At 37.8% G+C, this 18,213-nt stretch overlaps 2 protein-coding genes across 2 annotated transcripts; one reads left to right on the forward strand and one right to left on the reverse strand.

Annotated features, from left to right (window-relative positions):
• Window positions 1–417: 417 nt before the first annotated feature.
• LOC117992565 (trypsin-1-like) lies at window positions 418–2,189 on the forward strand. Its single transcript, XM_034980290.2, has 2 exons — window positions 418–841; window positions 1,458–2,189. Exons 1-2 carry the CDS (start codon window positions 596–598, stop codon window positions 2,187–2,189), a joined length of 978 nt encoding a protein of 325 aa, XP_034836181.1. The 5' UTR covers window positions 418–595.
• LOC117992320 (src substrate cortactin-like) lies at window positions 2,184–17,333 on the reverse strand. The gene is made up of 12 exons (XM_034979998.2): window positions 17,084–17,333; window positions 16,288–16,427; window positions 13,546–13,632; window positions 13,027–13,136; window positions 12,100–12,254; window positions 10,907–11,072; window positions 10,149–10,270; window positions 9,461–9,634; window positions 8,603–8,671; window positions 7,993–8,325; window positions 7,296–7,472; window positions 2,184–6,090 (listed from the first exon to the last, which is right to left on the reverse strand). The coding sequence occupies exons 2-12, from the start codon at window positions 16,425–16,427 to the stop codon at window positions 6,007–6,009; spliced, it is 1,617 nt and encodes a 538-aa protein (XP_034835889.1). The 5' UTR covers window positions 17,084–17,333; the 3' UTR covers window positions 2,184–6,006.
• Window positions 17,334–18,213: the final 880 nt, after the last annotated feature.

Here is an 18,213-nt window from a genome sequence, read left to right on the forward strand (position 1 = left end):
ACCCTTATAGGATCACTTCGTTGTCTGTCTGTCTGTCGTGTCTGTCAAGAAACCTGTGCTTAGGGCACTTCCCGTTGACCTAGAATCATGAAATCTGGCAGGTACTTAGTTAAGACTTATAGCACACCAAGCGGAAAATCTGAAAACTTGTAAAAAAATGTGTGTGCGAAAAACACACACACATATATATTACTTCGTAAGGACAGGGCCATTGAACAAGCAAAATTGCACCGACTCATTGGTCCTAAAATGTTTATTTAGCACCAATGCAACCTCAGTGACGTCTGAATTTCAAACAGGTCGTTCATTAGTATCTAAGAGGTGGCGCTGATTTATTTGGTTCCAAAACCGTGAAAAATTTTGTTCGCTTGGGCATATCTTGTCATTTATATCGATTTCGAAAAATGACATGAAATTTGACACAAAGTTAAAATGGCGCGTGAGAAGACATTTTTTACGGACAATACACCTTACCTACTATTTACTCTATGCTATCAAGCTATCAAGTCTAGTCTGTGTAACCTGAAGAAATGTCACCGCCAAAATTCAAAAACTTAAATGACGGTTTATTTATAACCAAAAAATCGAATCCTGAATGTTTTCTAAATTGTTTGTTATTTGTTTTGCAATTTTGATGACAACATGCGAGCCGGATAGACGCGTGATAACCACGTTGAAGTATTCCAAACACTACGTAAAGCCGACGGTTGTGAACGGGGAGCCAGCGGTGACTGGCCAAGTGCCTTACCTGGTCTCGATCAAGGAGCCCATACAAAGGATCGGCGATCAAAGGATTGTGTGGAAAAATCTGTGCGGTGGGAGCATCATAGCTGAGAACAAGGTGGACACTAGTGGTACTGATTCTGAGCACAACCTAATTTTAGAGTATTCGCATCATCTTCTTACTAACGTAATATGAAAAGGACATACGCAGTTTGACAGTTTTAAATTTAATTTTTAGATGGTAAAACCCGTAATTTTAGCGCACAGTCGCGAGCCTACTGTTTAAATTTGTAGCGTGCACTAAAATTTAGAGTCTTTAAATGCAAAGTTCATGTTCTGTCCCTTTTTAGCATTGTTAAAAAGAAAACGATGCTGATACTCTAAAAATTAGTTTAGAGAAAGACAACAGAATCGGTGCAGTTTTTTTTTTTTTTAATATACAATAAATTTAAATTATAAGTGGTCGCCTGTAGTCATCTATTGCTAGGTCTATAATAATTATTATCTATCTATCTGTATCTATTGGAGGGGGTGAATAATTTAGGGAATATTTTAGCATTCGCTTCTTTAGCTTTCATTTTCTGGGATAAAAAATATTCTATTCCACTCTCCATGTCTTTAACTATACCCATACAAAAAAATCACGTCAATCGGTTGCTCCGTTGCGACATGATTGAAGGACAAACCAAGAAACAAACACCCTTCTGCATTTATAATATGGGTACTGATTCTAGGTGCTCACAGCAGCGCATTGCTTCGAAGGCCAAAACTTCTACTTCAACAAAAACCCGTCCATCCTTCGCATAGTGGCCGGCAACCTACGCACCGACATCACACACTCAGGCGACACCGAAACCAACGTCATCAACCAGTGGAGGAAAATCAACAAAGTCATTCTACACAAGAACTTTAATTTCCCCCTAAACGATATAGCACTTGTGTTTTTAAACGTCCCTTTAAATTTTACTAAGAACGTCGACTATGTGATTACCGCTTCAAGAAATTCTGATTATACGCGTACATGCATAACGGCTGGATTCGGGAGAATAGGTCAGAGTTTAAAAAGCAGAATTTCTCCAATTCTGCTTATAGCAAGGATAAACACATTATCAAAATGGAAGTGCTCAATGATTTGGGAGATGAATATGAATTCGTTTATTTGTTCGGACTCCTCAATATCAGATGTTTCCAGAGGAGATTCTGGCGGACCTTTGGTTTGCAAGGGTACTTTGGATCCTAAAGAAAAGCCTAATAGGGACTTGCTAGTCGGGGTTGTGAGCGGGAAAAATTTTGATAAGACAACAATTTATACAAGAGTGTCGGCTTATAAGGATTGGATCGCTAAGAGTGGAGCCAAAACTTTGTTGTTTGAATGTAATTTTTTGGTAATTACATTATTAATTTTAATATATTTGTTGTTTTATATGCTTAGAAGGTTTTTGTACCAAATAATACAAAAATGTTAAACATTTTCAACGTTTATTAATTCATTATTTTTTATATTGATTTTATAAAATGTTTTTAAAACAGCATTTAAATGTCTTAGTAAAATAAATTGTTCGTTAAATTCTTACATTTAGGCAATACCATACAATACACTCCGGCCGGCATATTCGGTTTGACGCAAATCCCTAAAGTAACGGACGAAATTAATAATAATTAATTAATCTATCTGTAATATTTTGTCGATAAGTTATTTAGCAACGTTGTTACTTTACTTATGTCAAAAAATGCCATACAAACTTTGACAATATCAACGTTGCTAAGAAACTTATCGGTAGATTACAGATAGACTGATTAATTTCGGCCGTCAATCGACTAACCTAAAAATATTTCTATCATTTTCACAATGCTTCTCGTAGAAAAGAATAGCACTAGTTATAGCCCTTTCAATAGAGAGATTGGCGTAAAACCGAATAATAGGCACTAATACATTATAATATTTTTAATACTACTATTATTATTATTAATCGTTAATTCCTTAAATTGAGGTTACATTTCATATGTGTCGTCATAAGATTACTTATTTATATAAAAATCACTCACACATTCACGCAAAGATCCGCAAATATCGTTACAGTACGCGGCAGAAAGTAATGTACGTCGACATTTAGAAGGAGATAGCAGATTTGTAGAGCAACTAGCTTCTGCCCACGGCTTCGCCCGCGTGGCCTACAGGAAACAAATGGCTTTTTTTTCAGAAACCATTATAACATCAGGACGCGCACCCTGCACCAGCACCGAATAACACATATATCCTTCCAAACCCCATTTCATCCCTTTAGGGGGGGGGGGGAATTTTCGTAGTCGTTTCTTAGGTGTCACCTAATCTCAAGAAAAAACCTACTTTCCAAATTTCAAGTTAATAATATCAATAATTAACTTTCAAAAATCCACACAAAAATCCTGGAACACGTATTTCTTCATTTGTGACCGAAAATCCAAATACTAATTTTCATGCAAATAACTTGAATAATGACGGACTTTCATACAAACTTCCATCTCCCATTTAACCCACTTAGAGGTGGAATTTCGAAAAATCCTTTCTTAGTGGATACCTACTCTTTACAAAGAATAGACCCTCCAAGTTTCATGTCTTTAGGACCAGCGGTTTAGGCTGTGTGTTGATATATATGTCAGTCAGGACTTTGAATTTTATATATATAGATTGTCCCTGTCGTTGAGACCGACAAAACGTCATATAGGTATGAGTGACAGAGACAACGCTCTACAAAGCCAAAATGTTATTCTTAAGGCCGATTTACATTACTTTCTGCCGCGTTCTGTACATACTTTTCGACTTCGACTTCGATAAATTTCCATGTTATCATGGAAAGTATATTGTTTTGCTTAGCCATTTCATTGCTTAGCACCGCGCACAATAATGAATGAATCAATTTTTATTGTTTCTTATGTTTATAATAAAAAATTCAAATATACAAAAAAATGCTCCTAAATCAATCTTACTTAAACTAATCATAGTTAAATAATTAAGTAGATTTTAACATGGGCCGATTTTTGAATGTTTAACCACAGCGTAAATACCTCAATGCAGTAAAGTAAATCAACACCGTTTATTTTTGAAAAATCGGACCGAATATAATAAGTATTTTAAATAATAAATCAATACATAATATTTTAATTATTGAACTATCAATTTATTAATCTATATAAAAAATCCAAGTATTACGGGGTAAATTAAAGCCTCATGACAATTATAAATCCGAAATCATACTGAGTTGGCATAAAAAAGTTATACTTGGTGGAAAAAATACATTTATTATATTTATAACAATTACACATAATTGAATAAAGTCTGGGATACAGCTGTAAGTTCCTTATATGATTAACTTACGACAAATTTACTGATGTAAACACTTATATATTTACCTTAGTAAATTTGTTGTCAATTAACTACGTAAGCTACTTACGTGAGTTAAACTTACACGTGTAATCGCGACTTAAAATTAATACATGATTGTTTACACATTTTTCCGAATGTCAATACCAAGGTATAAAAATGGATTGTCATAAGCACTAGAATTAATAATAATAATCTATGCGATAAGTTACTTAGCAACATTGTTCTATGTAAAAATTGTATGGTCTTTTTGAAAAATAACAACGTTGCTACGTTATTATTGACCAATTACAGATATATTGATTAAATTGCTGTAAGGAGCTTTATAGCTATTTACTCTAAACTATAAGCAAAATATGTCTATCTATAATATTCTACATTAAATTACGAATATAATAAGTATGTTTATAAATCTCTTTCTAAACTATATTATAAGAATTCAAGAAATAGGTATACTCTCAAGTTTCAACCGCTTGCTACGAGCGCAATTTTTTTATACTCTCAAGTTTCAACCGCTTGCTACGAGCGCAATTTTTTTTTTTTACTAAGTTGAATTATAGCTAAAGTATGTTAGTTGTGGCACGTTTTATACGACTACCCACAAAAGGAGTGTAATGTTAATGTGAATGTAATGTAATGAGAGTTTCTTTAAAATGCATGAATTTGGATGTATGGGGTATAGTTAGCATCCTTACATCCTCTCGAGTGACACTGGCTAGATGTTTTTTAAATCTGTGGCGGGTGTAAGCTGTGCCATTTTCAAATGTGACATTTTTCTTTTTAGTTTTTTTTTGGCAGGGTAGTCGCGTTTTTTATTACGACTTATTTTTCGTTTTGATTTAAAAAGATTTTTAAACAAAAAATTCTAAGCGAGCTAAAATTCTAAGCATAATATTAAGAAAAGGAATATGGTTTCGCCCAAAATAATGATAAAAGTAAATTCTTATCAAATCAACAATCAATATCAAAGTTTAAACTAGACATGATTTTATGTATACCAAAGTAAAACTATTAAGCATAAAGTAAAGCTCAATTCACACATGCATTGCATGCATGTATTAACTTGTCACTTAACTAATGAATGTGTAAAACAGACTTTAGGCAGTACGAATCACAACACTAAAATATGACGTCATTCACGCATTTCTGTTTATATTTACAGTTTGGGCATATGAATACAATTTTCGGTCATTTGAAAATTTTTTTCGGCACTGTTTACTTTTTCGGCTATGAATGATTTTTCCGACTGTGTTAGGTTTTCTCTTTATTTTAATTTTTCGGTTAGTATATAAAATATAAATTGTTTATTAACTAGAAACGTTGCACCACATCCTAGCAAACAAACGATTTATTTCTTTATAGACATTCTTCAATGTTATCAATTATTATTTTTCGGCTGTTTAATATTATTTACCTATTATATAAAAACACTAGTAACCCGCTCGTCTTGGCACGGGTATCTAAAATCAATGTATTTTTGGTTGATTTTTTTATTATATTTTGGTTATTATAATATGTTAACCTTAAGCGATTACTCCTGTAAGTTTTACTCACGCAAGTAGCTGACGTGATTAACTAATACGACAAATTTACTAATGTAAACACTCTTATAAGTACATTTACATTAGTAAATATGTTGTAAATTAATCACGTAAGCTACTTACGTGAGAAAAACTTACAGGTGTAATCGCAGTCCATAAGAAGTTGTATAATTTTATGTTGCGAACTTTTTAAAAATCTATTTAAAAGATACAACTCGACAATACATTGTTTTATATAACTCTAACGGTTTACGCATAAAAACATAATATTACTATAACAATTTGTTAGATGTTTATATGTAGTTTCATTTTCCCCCAAAATATTGTAACAATAATTGTAATAGAGCACATATGCCTAAGGAATGTAAGTCATTAAATTAGTTATTTGTCCTGTAATTGTACGTAGTTGGCTGGGAACAGTCCGTAAGCACCTTTACACAGCCCTTGCCACCATCCTTCGTCGATCTGTGTAGAAAACAATCCAATAAGAGCCTGTTTCACAACCACTAGATAAACAATTTTTAAATACATATCAAAAATTGCGGAACCGGCAGGATTCGAACCTGCGTCTCCTGGGATCGCGCCCAACGCTCTGACCACCATGCCACGGTTCGCTTGCTGCCAGTGACTAGATAAACATCTAACGGATAAAGTCATTTTGATAGATTCCCAATACAAAAACCCACTGGGGAGACCACTATCATGGGTCGACGGAGTATCAGTCACTCACCATAACAATGTTAGTGATGAGGTCGTCAGGGTCGAAGGAGATCTCATCGGGCGCGGCCGCTTGGTAGTCGTAGAGCGCGCGCGCGGTATAGCCGTCCTCGTCATCCGCGTCCGTTTCCGCATCCATCTCGCTCTCCCACCCCACTGGGGAGACCACTATCGTGGGTCGACAGGGTATCAGTCACTCACCATAACAATGTTAGTGATGAGGTCGTCAGGGTCGAAGGAGATCTCATCGGGCGCGGCCGCCTGGTAGTCGTAGAGCGCGCGCGCGGTATAGCCGTCCTCGTCATCCGCGTCCGTTTCCGCATCCATCTCGCTCTCCCACCCCACTGGGGAGACCACTATCGTGGGTCGACAGGGTATCAGTCACTCACCATAACAATGTTAGTGATGAGGTCGTCAGGGTCGAAGGAGATCTCATCGGGCGCGGCCGCTTGGTAGTCGTAGAGCGCGCGCGCGGTATAGCCGTCCTCGTCATCCGCGTCCGTTTCCGCATCCATCTCGCTCTCCCACCCCACTGGGGAGACCACTATCGTGGGTCGACAGGGTATCAGTCACTCACCATAACAATGTTAGTGATGAGGTCGTCAGGGTCGAAGGAGATCTCATCGGGCGCGGCCGCTTGGTAGTCGTAGAGCGCGCGCGCGGTATAGCCGTCCTCGTCATCCGCGTCCGTTTCCGCATCCATCTCGCTCTCCCACCCCACTGGGGAGACCACTATCGTGGGTCGACAGGGTATCAGTCACTCACCATAACAATGTTAGTGATGAGGTCGTCAGGGTCGAAGGAGATCTCATCGGGCGCGGCCGCTTGGTAGTCGTAGAGCGCGCGCGCGGTATAGCCATCCTCGTCATCCGCGTCCGTTTCCGCAGCCATCTCGCTCTCCCACCCCACTGGGGAGACCACTATCGTGGGTCGACAGGGTATCAGTCACTCACCATAACAATGTTAGTGATGAGGTCGTCAGGGTCGAAGGAGATCTCATCGGGCGCGGCCGCCTGGTAGTCGTAGAGCGCGCGCGCGGTATAGCCATCCTCGTCATCCGCGTCCGTTTCCGCAGCCATCTCGCTCTCCCACCCCACTGGGGAGACCACTATCGTGGGTTGACGGGTTATCTGAAACAAAAACGTAGTGGAAACTTTGTCTAAGGCTCCGTCCTTTTCGTCGTCCGAAACTACAATTTTAGGGCGATCCAAAGAGCATTGGTTTTCTACGAAATTTTACTAAGGAGTGCGGTAAGACCTAATTGTTTTGCGTCTCAGTCTTTCCATAATCAAACTATGAAGTTAGAGCAGGATCGAATGAGTACTTATAGAAGGCAATGGACGCGGCGTCCCGCACAGGGACTATTGCCACGTTAAGGGAAGCAATTCCTAACATCGTAACTGTCTGTATTGTCTGTTCTTTGTTTTTCTTTTTTTTAATATTTAGTTAGTATATTATAATATAGTAATATTATTTATTTATAATCTTTTTTTTAATGATATAAGTAGGCATGATGTAATGCGCAGACGTACGCATTGAGGGTCAAACCTCTGTGGTTTTTACAATGCGTGCTACCTATTATGTGTAAATTTCTCTTGTATGTTAATAATAAATTAAAAAAAAAAAAACTAAATAGAAATTGGTGCTTACTTCTTCCTTCTCTTCTTTAATGTCAATCTTCTCTTCTTCCTTGCCTTCTCCAACTAAAGTAACATCAGGTAAGATGACCTGTTTCACTTCTTGGATGGGACTTTTTGGTACTTCTGTGGTAGAAGTCACTATGTCTGCTTTTTCTTCAGTCTTTTTGTTTGCGTTTGTGTTTGTGTTAATATTTGTGTTTGTATGTGGTTGAGGTGCGTTTGTGCTTGTTTTAATATTTGTGTTTGTGTGTAGTTGAGGTGCGTTTGTGTTTGTTTCTTCGGTTTTTGGTTGTATGGGTTCTTCCTTGGATGTTGCCTTTTCTTTTGCTAGACGTTCTTTTTCCTGAAAGAAATCGTTTGTTTTTCATTTCCATTATCCATACTGCCATACTAATATAATTAAAGCGAAAGTGTATCTGTCTGTCTGTCTGATAGCTTTTCACGGCTCATCCATTTAAGGATTTCCGATTTTGACGAGTAAATAGGCAGCTTACATCCCGGGGACGGACATAGGTTACTTTTTGTGCCAAAAAGTCAAATAATTCGTACCAGAAATTTGGTAGAGCCTGCAATTTAACGTAAAACATACTCAAGTCAAAATATTAGAAAGTCTTTCTTACCTTTTCCGATAGACTTTTGTCTATTTGTTGTCTCTCTTGTCTTATCCTCTGTACAGACTGCTGCGCTTCCTGAAATTATGTTATTAATTAGTAAAGTACAATAATTATTGTAATGGCAGGGGAAATTATGTTATTAATTAGTAAAGTACAATAATTATTGTAATGGCAGGGGAAATTATGTTATTAATTGGGTATTTGATTCCAATTTTTTTATTACTTTATTATAAACTAGCTTATGCCCGCGACTTCGTTCGCGTGGACTACATAAATTTCAAACCCCTTCTTTACACCCTTAGGGGTTGAATTTTCAAAAATCCTTTCTTAGCGGATGCCTACGTCATAATAGCTATCTGCATGCCAAATTTCAGCCTGATCTGTCCAGTAGTTTTAGCTGTGCGTTGATAGATCAGTCAGTCAGTCAGTCACCTTTTCCTTTTATATATTTAGACTAGGATAGAAATAATGACGTAAACTGAAAAAACTAATTAAATCAATCAAATAACAAAAAAGTTATAATATATTATGATTAGACAGAGATAGCGATATAGCATTTTGACGTCACACCTTACCTAATGCCATAGTAGCTTCGTGCGGCATCATACAAATTTTCGTTTTGCGAGAGAGGGATAGTCCCTCCCACTCCAAAATGAAAATGCCTGTAACTTTGTAAATCATTGTTGGATTTTAATATTTTTTTCAGCGTACGTCATTATTTTTATCCTAGTTTATAATAAAGTATTAATATTTATCAAATTCAAAAGTAGGAAAATACCCAATTTTGAGTGCAGAGCTCTCAACGATTACTGGGTGGGGCCGGACATAAGCATTAGACATGATAACTATATAGAAGTTATATACCTGTTCTTTTTCCTTGGCCATGTTCTCGAACTTGGCTCTGATGGAGGAGGGCTTGGCGCCGCCTATGTCGGGGCGCTGCTTGGTGTAGTTGGTGCCGACCTTCTCCACTTCGTCGAACCGGTGCGCGCATTTATCCACTCTGTCCGTTTGTATGCCGAATTTCCCACCGAAACCCTAAAAAAAAATCCCTTCTAAATTCTTAATTTTTTATAAAATTACACGTATTTTTTGAAAAACGTTCGAAATTCAGAATATTTCTTAGCAATGCGATTTTTTAAAATTGTAATAGACTAGCACTTCTATTACTATACTCTATCTACGGAGAGAAGTCCTATAGGGCTGTCTCTGTTACGTAATTCCATACAAATGACAAAGACAAAAACTCAGTGAGCGTCAACCATTTTGAGTGGCCAACCAAACCAACCAAAATCACAAACATGTCTATTGTTTTCAAAAAACATTCGAAATTCAATTCGAAACAGTTTTCAAAAAACATAGTTTCGTTTGTGATTGGTTGGTGACTCATAATGGTTAACGCCCACTGAGTTTTTTGTCTTTGTCATTTGTATTTGGACCGCCCTATACTAACTTCTCTCCGTGGATAGAGCATAAATAAATAGACCCAATATTTTATTGCCATCTCGACCTGTCGCGCACTCTCTATCTACGGAGTATTACTAAATCTTACCTTTTTGTGATCGACTTGGCTGGCATGCGCGGGTGTCTTCTCCTGGTGGTCCCACCCTACCGCCGACGCGTCCTGTCGGTCTGTTTGCACGCCGAACTTACCACCGAAACCTTCTTTGTAATCTGTCAAAAATAATTACATGTTATGCAAGGCTGCAGAGTTGTTATTTGGCGCGAGTGTTTGTATTGACTTGAGCGTACGAAGCGAAGCGAGGAATTCAAAGGTACGAGTGCGAATGATTTTACAGCCGTGCGAAACAAAACATTTCACTCTCACTTCAGCGAGGTAAACAAACCAAAATTATAGTATACTAGCGACCCGATAATTTTCGTAGGGATCTCTAATTTAAAAAAAAAATTACAGCCTATGTAACTCAGGAATAATGTAGCTTTTTACTGGTGAAAGAATTTTCAAAATCGGTTCAGTAGTTCTAGAGATTACTTCCTACAAACAAACTTCCAAACATCACCTCTTTATAATATTAGTAATATATAAGGCCTATTAATTAAATGTCACTTGCTTTACCGGTGAAGGAAAACATCGTGAGGAAACCTGCATGCCTGAGAGTTCTCCATAATGTTCTCAAAGGTGTGTGAAGTCTACCAATCCGCACATGGCCAGCGTGGTAGACTATATGGCCAAAACCCTTCTCAGTCTGAGACCCGTGCTCTGTAGTGAGCCGGCGATAGGTCGATCATGATGATGATGATAAGGCCTATAGTTAGCGGTCATGTGACCATGCGACCAGATGACCTCACCTTTCTGTGACTCGTGTGTGTGGTGCGCCTCGTGGTGGTCCCAGCCCGCAGCGGACGCGTCCTGTCTGTCGGACTGAACTCCGAACTTCCCGCCGAAGCCTACCGAGTAGTCCTTCTGGGACGGGTGTTTCTCTACCTGTTCCTTGTGTTCCCAGCCCGCTGCGCTCTGGGAAATGGTCCAATTATAATAAAAGTCTAAAGCAATAATATGTTCTATACATATGAAGGCACGCCGACTTTTAATTTGTAAACACTGCTTATTGAACATCAAAGTCAAAGTCAAGTCAAAGTCAAATGATTTATTCAAAATAGGTAATAAATTACTCTTTTTGATGGTCAGATGTTGGATTTGTAAGATATAGTGGTGATAATTATTACGCAAACTTAAAACTAGAGCTACGAGGGTTCCAAACGCGCCCAGGTCTGAGAAGAGCCCACAACAAATTCAGCCGGGTATTCTTTTTATTATAACCACTTTACAAAATTATTGTTATGTAGGTACATCATGTCATCGTCCCCACCGTCGTTGTGAGACTATAAAATCGGACACGCTGTGCGTAGTGATTCATTATTTGTGTGGCTCTTGTCGAGGGAAGTTCTCATTAGACACTGTGTGTCGTACTGTGGGATTTATTACTATTGTTGCTGATACCTGTGTGGTTTCTGTTGTTTGTGGTTATAGTACTAGATGAGATGTGCTAGGTTAGATGGTTGGTCTGGGACCGGTATGGGGATGGAGGAGCCGGTGTAGGTAGGGACCTAGTTAGGGTTGTCTATACTCATAGTAGACGTTGGTGTCATGACTCATAATTAGTAAGGGTTGCTATAGTTATCGTCGAGGGTAGTAGACAACACAGTCTCTCGTAGTGTGCGAGAATATTGTCAGTGCGCCCACGAAGGCTCGGTTAATCTAAAGGTTGTAATCCTGACATATCCGGTTAACCATTACCTAAGGTTACTTTTAGTGGTTTAGTCTTCAATCTCAATCATAATCACATTCTTCTGGTGGTGAATAGCCTACACATATAAAAAGACTTGTCCTGACTGACTGACTGATCTATCAATGCACAGCCTAAACCGGTGGAGTCAGAAACTTGAAATTTTGACAGTAGGTACCTTTTCATCACAGTCAAGGGCTAACTTATAAAAGAATAAAAAAAATGCACATGCCCATTCTGTCTGTTTGTCCTTACCTTATCAACCCTGTCAGTCTGCACTCCAAACTTCCCTCCAAAGCCCTTGGCATAGTCAGACTGAGAGGCATGCTTTTCCACCTTCCCCACATAGTCGTGGCCCACCGCGCTCGCATCCATTCTGTCTGTTTGTACGCCGAACTTACCCCCGAAACCTGTACAATAATAGTTGTTTATGTTGCAAGTGCGCAAAGTAAAACTTTATAATGAAGGCGCAAATTTAATACCTGAGCTGTAGACGAGAATTTCAATAGCATCGAAAGTTTTTATTTTCGATGTGCATGTGTATAACAAAAAAAAACAAAAATCACGTGAAGTGATAAAGGTATAGCTGTTTATAGTAATAGTCTACTAGTTTTACTAGCAATGTATTAACATCCATTTTACAAGCAAATAGATATTGCTATGATACGTAAAGAATGACTTCTCACACGCCATTTTAACTTTGTGTCAAATTTCATGTCATGTCAAAACTACGATTTTAGTCCTTATTTTAACGTGAACCGTACTTGCCATGACATGCCAGTTGACCCATAGAGCTATGCCGCGTGAGAAGTCATTTTGTATGGACTATAACATTTTAGACTCATAAATACATAATAATATTATTACTATAGTAGCTGTGATAGCCTAGCGGCTAGGACGTCCGCCTTCTAATCGGAGGTCGGGGGTTCGATCCCGGGCACGCACTTCTATCTTTTCGGAGTTATGTGTGTTTTAAGTAATTAAATATCACTCGCTTTAACGGTGAAGGAAAACATCGTGAGTAAACCTGCATGCCTGAGAGCTCTCCATAATGTTCTCAAAGGTGTGTGAAGTCTACCATTCCGCACCTGGCCAGCGTGGTAGACTATGGCCTTCTCTGTGAGAGGAGACCCGTGCTCTGTAGTGAGCCGGCGATGGGTTGATCATGATGATTATTATTACCTTGTGCATAATCCTTTTGTGAAACATGTTTCTCTGTTTTGCCGACATAGTCGTGTCCGACGGCTGATTTGTCCATTCTACCTGATTCCACGCCGAATTTACCGCCATATCTAGGAAAAGACAAAATAAATTACTCACAGCCGCACTCAGAGTCGCTTAATCGTTACTTAAGATTGAGTTAAACGAGACAGAGCTATTATCTCTCACATAAATCTGATCATGGCCACAACTACTTCTTGCAATCATCATCACAATAGTCTACTCTTTTTTTTTATTCAGATTTAAGTTAGCCCTTGACTGCAATCTCATCTGGTGGTAAGTGATGATGCAATCTAAGATGGATGCGGGCTAACTTGGGAGGAGTATGGCAGTTTTATTAAACCCATACTCTTTTGGTTTCTACACTGCATCGTACCGGAACGCTAAATCGCTTGGCGGCACGATTTTGCCGGTAGGGTGGTAACTAGCCACGGCCGAAGCCTCCCACCAGACGAAACAACAAACTCAAACAACACTTACCCGAACGATGGCTTAGGTCCGGCCTCGTACTGCTGCTTTTTGGCTTGCTTGTCCGATTCAAATACCTCTTCTCTTAACTTCGCCATACTATGGACAAAAAATTTATCAATAAGAATTAAAGAAAATTTTTGACTAACTACTTACTTATCTTAATATATAATAGGAAAAGGTGACTGACTGACTGACTGACATATCTATCAACGTAGAGCCTAAACTACTGGATGGATCCGGCTGAAATTTGGCATGCAGATTGTTATTATGACGTAGACATCTGCTTAGAAAGGATTTTTGAAAATTCAACCCTTAGGGGGGTAAAATAGGGGTTTGAAATTTGTGTACGCCAGGCAGACGAAGTCGCGGGAATAAGCTAGTTTTATTATAAAATTGATGCAAAATCGTATGTTTGTAGACTTATACTATTTGAGTTGAATATTGATTTATTCAATGTGACTGATTTCTCCCAAGATTTTATAGTTTGTTTTTAACCGACTTCAAAAAAGGAGGAGGTTCTCAATTCGTCGGAATCTTTTACTTTATGCTTTATTTGGGTTACAATGATAATATACTTTTTGAATAATTGAGTATGTAAAAAATGCCCAATTCAATTTAAATTTCAAATAACATGCTTCCTGTATCAGTTGAAAGAGCAATAACCAATAACCGTTTATTTATAATTCACTTGTTAAGGAAAAGTGTGGGAGTATCACCACTATGACTCACAGTTCAGACTGCTGCAGTTCAATTAATTTACAACCACTACTCATACTATAAATGCAAAAGTGTTAGTTCGTCCTTCAATCACATTGCAATGATTCTCTATCACAATGAAGTAATGTTACTTATCAATATTTATAATAATTTTTATTGTTATTTTTAACAATTTTTTATTATTTTAGCAAACCTTATAACTGTAAAATTAATTTATTTTAGATAAAATGTGTATTATGTTATGTTTTCTATTGTCAATGATTTAATGTTCAAAATGTGTACTGTAAATGTACTTACTTTGAATAAAAGATTTGATTTAATTTGATTTGAATGGAGCAACAGATCGAGATGTTTTTTGCATAGGTATAGTCACCTGAAGAGTGACACAATTTAAATTGCGAAATTTCAAAGAGTTCTCACAGGATTTTCAAAAAAATAAATCCTGGTGGATGAAGTATCAGGCATTATCTATAGTTCATGACAGGTTGATATGGCAATCAGGGTATGAGGCGGGGAGACGCCCTGCATACCCGCACAGCGCCTGCACTCGCCCGCATCGGGTTAACACTAGAGGTGACCAATTTATTTATTAACCTGTTAATTTAACACATATTAAAGTTTGTTGATTAACTGCGATACTAAAACTTAACAATTTTAAATAAAAAAATATTATTAAATCAAAAAATACATATTATTATAGTTAGGACCTATACCTACGTTCTAAGTAGCTGCAGTAGGTACTTAAGTAGGTAGCGCGAAGATTCCAGGAAATTAAATTTCGAAGCGAGCGCGCGGTGCCTACCGATTGCGACCGATTACGTCATGCGCTAAAAATACCGATGCATTGAATATGGTTAAAAATAACAAATCAACTAATATAATGTTAAATAGCACCACATCGATATTATGATGATAAATTTAACATATCAAATGATTTTGTTGTTCCCATCGAATACCTACGAAGTGTTAATAAATAAGTTGGTGTAGTTTATTTTGCTCACTTCGTTGTCTGTCCGTCCGGCCGTCCGTCTGTCTGTCTGTGCATCCGTCTGTCTGTGCGTCCGTCCGTCCGTCTGTCTGTGCGTCCATCCGTCCGTCTGTCTGTGCGTCCGTCCGTCCGTCTGTCTGTGCGTCCGTCTGTCTGTCTGGCTGTCTATCTGTCTGTCTGTCAAGAAACCTACAGGGTACTTCCCGTGGACCTAGAATCATGAATTTATCAGGTAGGTAGGTACCTAGGTTTTATAGCACACGCAAGGGGGAAAATTTGAAAACCGTAATTTCTGGTCACGTCATCATCATCATCATCATCAACCGATAGACGTCCACTGCTGGACATAAGTCTCTTGGAGTGACTTCCACTCCACACGCCACGGTCTTGCGGCGCGGCGCCTGAATCCAGCGGCTCCCTGCGACTCGTTTGGTTACATCACCAAAAATAAATTTAAATGTGTTCATGAAAGTAGTGTTTTCAATTTTCAAAGTAAGATGAAATCAAGTGGGGTAGGTATCGTATTTTTTTTTTAGTCAGTGTTATATTTTTAACGTGTTTATTTATCAATAAATTTTAATAACAATTATTGATATTATATTATGTAAGTTTAACAGCATTTGACACCACTAGTTAACACAGGGGCTGTGCGGATGTATGGGGCGTCCCTACCCCGATTGCCATCTCAACTCAACCTGTTGCATACTAGTATCATCATCATCATAATCAACCCATCGCCGGCTCACTACAGAGCACGGGTCTCCTCTCAGAGTGAGAAAAATTTTTGGCCATAGTCTACCACACTGGCCATGTGTGGATTGGTAGACTTCACACACCTTTGAGAACCTTATGGAGAACTCTCAGGCATGCAGGTTTCCTCGCGATATTTTCCTTGACCGTTAAAGCAAGTGATATTTAATTAATTAAAACACACAACTCTGAAAAGTTAGAGGTGTGTGCTCGGGATCGAACCCCCGACCTTCGATTACAAGGCGGACGTCCTAACCACTAGGCTGTCACAGCTGCTACCTATACTATAATCTTACTCAATGGCTTCCACATGTCTTCCTCCTGGCCCCCATCGTTGCTCCTGCTCCGTAACATCGTTCACAAAGTCAGGGTCTGTCTCCCAGTCATCTGCCTCCTCTGGCGCTGGTGCAGTTACACCCGTTGATGCTTTCCACATCTATTATGAATCAAAACAAAACCATTTTTACTTAGGTACATCCAGTAGCGCTAGCGTGCACAGGGTTTGAAGCCAGGGTAGGCATTTTTTAGGTAGGAATCTGTTTACTCGCAGGTCATATTGAAAAATATGCATTGAGCTATTACAACTGGGGTAAGCAGAGCATTTATGCCTCTATGACCTGCACGCCACTGGGTACATCATTTCTATTGATATTTTAAGGCTATCTGCAATCAGTCATTGGTAAGGACTTTAATCAGATTGTTACGAGTGCATTTAGGTTTGGGGGAAGGTCACTCCATGGAGAAACTCTTCTCGTAGGTACTTAATTTACATGTGTCGTAATTACTTATTATTATTTATTGGTCAATTTTCATTGCTCCTAGTTTCTATTACTGATCATTCATTTTATGAAGTACTTGGTTTCATATTTGAAACCAAGATAAGAACTCGTTTTCTCTAATTCTAAACTATCTATGTGATATAAATAAGTGTAAACACGCAAAGAATTCTCATCAGAAAGGTACAATCGGTCATAAAATAAACGAAACGTAGAGCAACATTAAATCCAGTTTTCAACTTGTTCAACCGCTGCTACAGAACTTATTCGAATAGAAGGAAGTGGAGAATGTAAGTGAAAATTAGAGATATCTTACCTTAGCCGGTTGGTAATTAAAATTCACGTGAAAAAGTGTAGTTTTTCACGCGTAGACAATTTTTTTCTACCGAACGAGACTTCACACAAAGCTGGTTTCGAACATTCGAATATGTAACACTCAGTTCATAAATTGTATTTTATCATTAGAAAGGGCTTGGTATTAAGCTTTAGATAGTAAAATTATATTTCTATCAGCGATTTCAGTATCGCTGTTCGCCTATCTATGCGTCACTTATCACAGACCAATAACATATAAGATAACGACACCACCGATTGACACTTATTATAACATTGACAGTTGTCAGTTGTCAGTTGTCACCGTTGCCATGACATGACACTCATCAAGTCAATGCGCTCGTCGTTGGTTTACATATTTTATCTATGCCTTCACATGTTGCGGTTCATACTAGAATTTCATTTAAACTAAAAACAACTGCAAAAACTTAATCGTTTTGCAGAATTAATTTGGTCTGACAAGTACCTACTTATTATAGAGGGCTAATTTCAATAAAACAAGGCGTCTTAAATAATGTTAAGATTTATGTTTTTAATTTTCTACCCACATCGAAATTATGATATTTTTTAGGAATAGGTACCGTAAGTGTTTTTTTTAATATGTATCCAAATCCGTGAATATACAATAATAATGTGTTAAGCTTTATTAAACCTTATATAAATAAAAATGAACATCTGCATCAAATTGGATTGTTCTTTTTTGTGTTGTGGTTGTATTCTGTCAGGACGAGGTTTGTACGATCTTTTTTGGAAATCACGGAAAAAGACATTTCCCGCGGGACGTATAAAAATCTACAGTAATATTTCTGACCACATTAAAACAATCGAGAGTAATATAGCGTTTATCAATTCATTTAATAAATTTAAATTTAATTCTAATCAATAAAACCTATTATAAAATAAATTACTAGTTACCTGCTTTGACAATAATTAAAACAGCGCCGTCTCCCTGCTAAAATTGCTGTGCCCCAACGCGGTATATTTCCAATATTGACATTATATAAAAATAATTAATGTTACAATATTGGAATTACAATACATAAATGACTAAATGACGCGGACAAAGTCGTGGGCAACAATTATATAATATTAATTTTATTATTAGGTATAAAA

Source organism: Maniola hyperantus, chromosome 21 (genome assembly GCF_902806685.2).
Source record: "Maniola hyperantus chromosome 21, iAphHyp1.2, whole genome shotgun sequence".
Classification (NCBI taxonomy): Eukaryota; Metazoa; Arthropoda; class Insecta; order Lepidoptera; family Nymphalidae; genus Maniola; species Maniola hyperantus.

Coding starts and splice junctions, on each gene's coding strand:
- LOC117992565 (XM_034980290.2), top strand. CDS start 596: ATGTTTTCTAAATTGTTTGTTATTTGTTTTGCAATTTTGATGACAACA. Junction 842..1,457: donor GCATCATAGCTGAGAACAAG/GTGGACACTAGT, acceptor TACTGATTCTAG/GTGCTCACAGCAGCGCATTG.
- LOC117992320 (XM_034979998.2), bottom strand. CDS start 16,427: ATGTGGAAAGCATCAACGGGTGTAACTGCACCAGCGCCAGAGGAGGCA. Junction 13,137..13,545: donor GGACCTAAGCCATCGTTCGG/GTAAGTGTTGTT, acceptor GTCTTTTCCTAG/ATATGGCGGTAAATTCGGCG. Junction 10,271..10,906: donor CACACACGAGTCACAGAAAG/GTGAGGTCATCT, acceptor TATTTTTGACAG/ATTACAAAGAAGGTTTCGGT.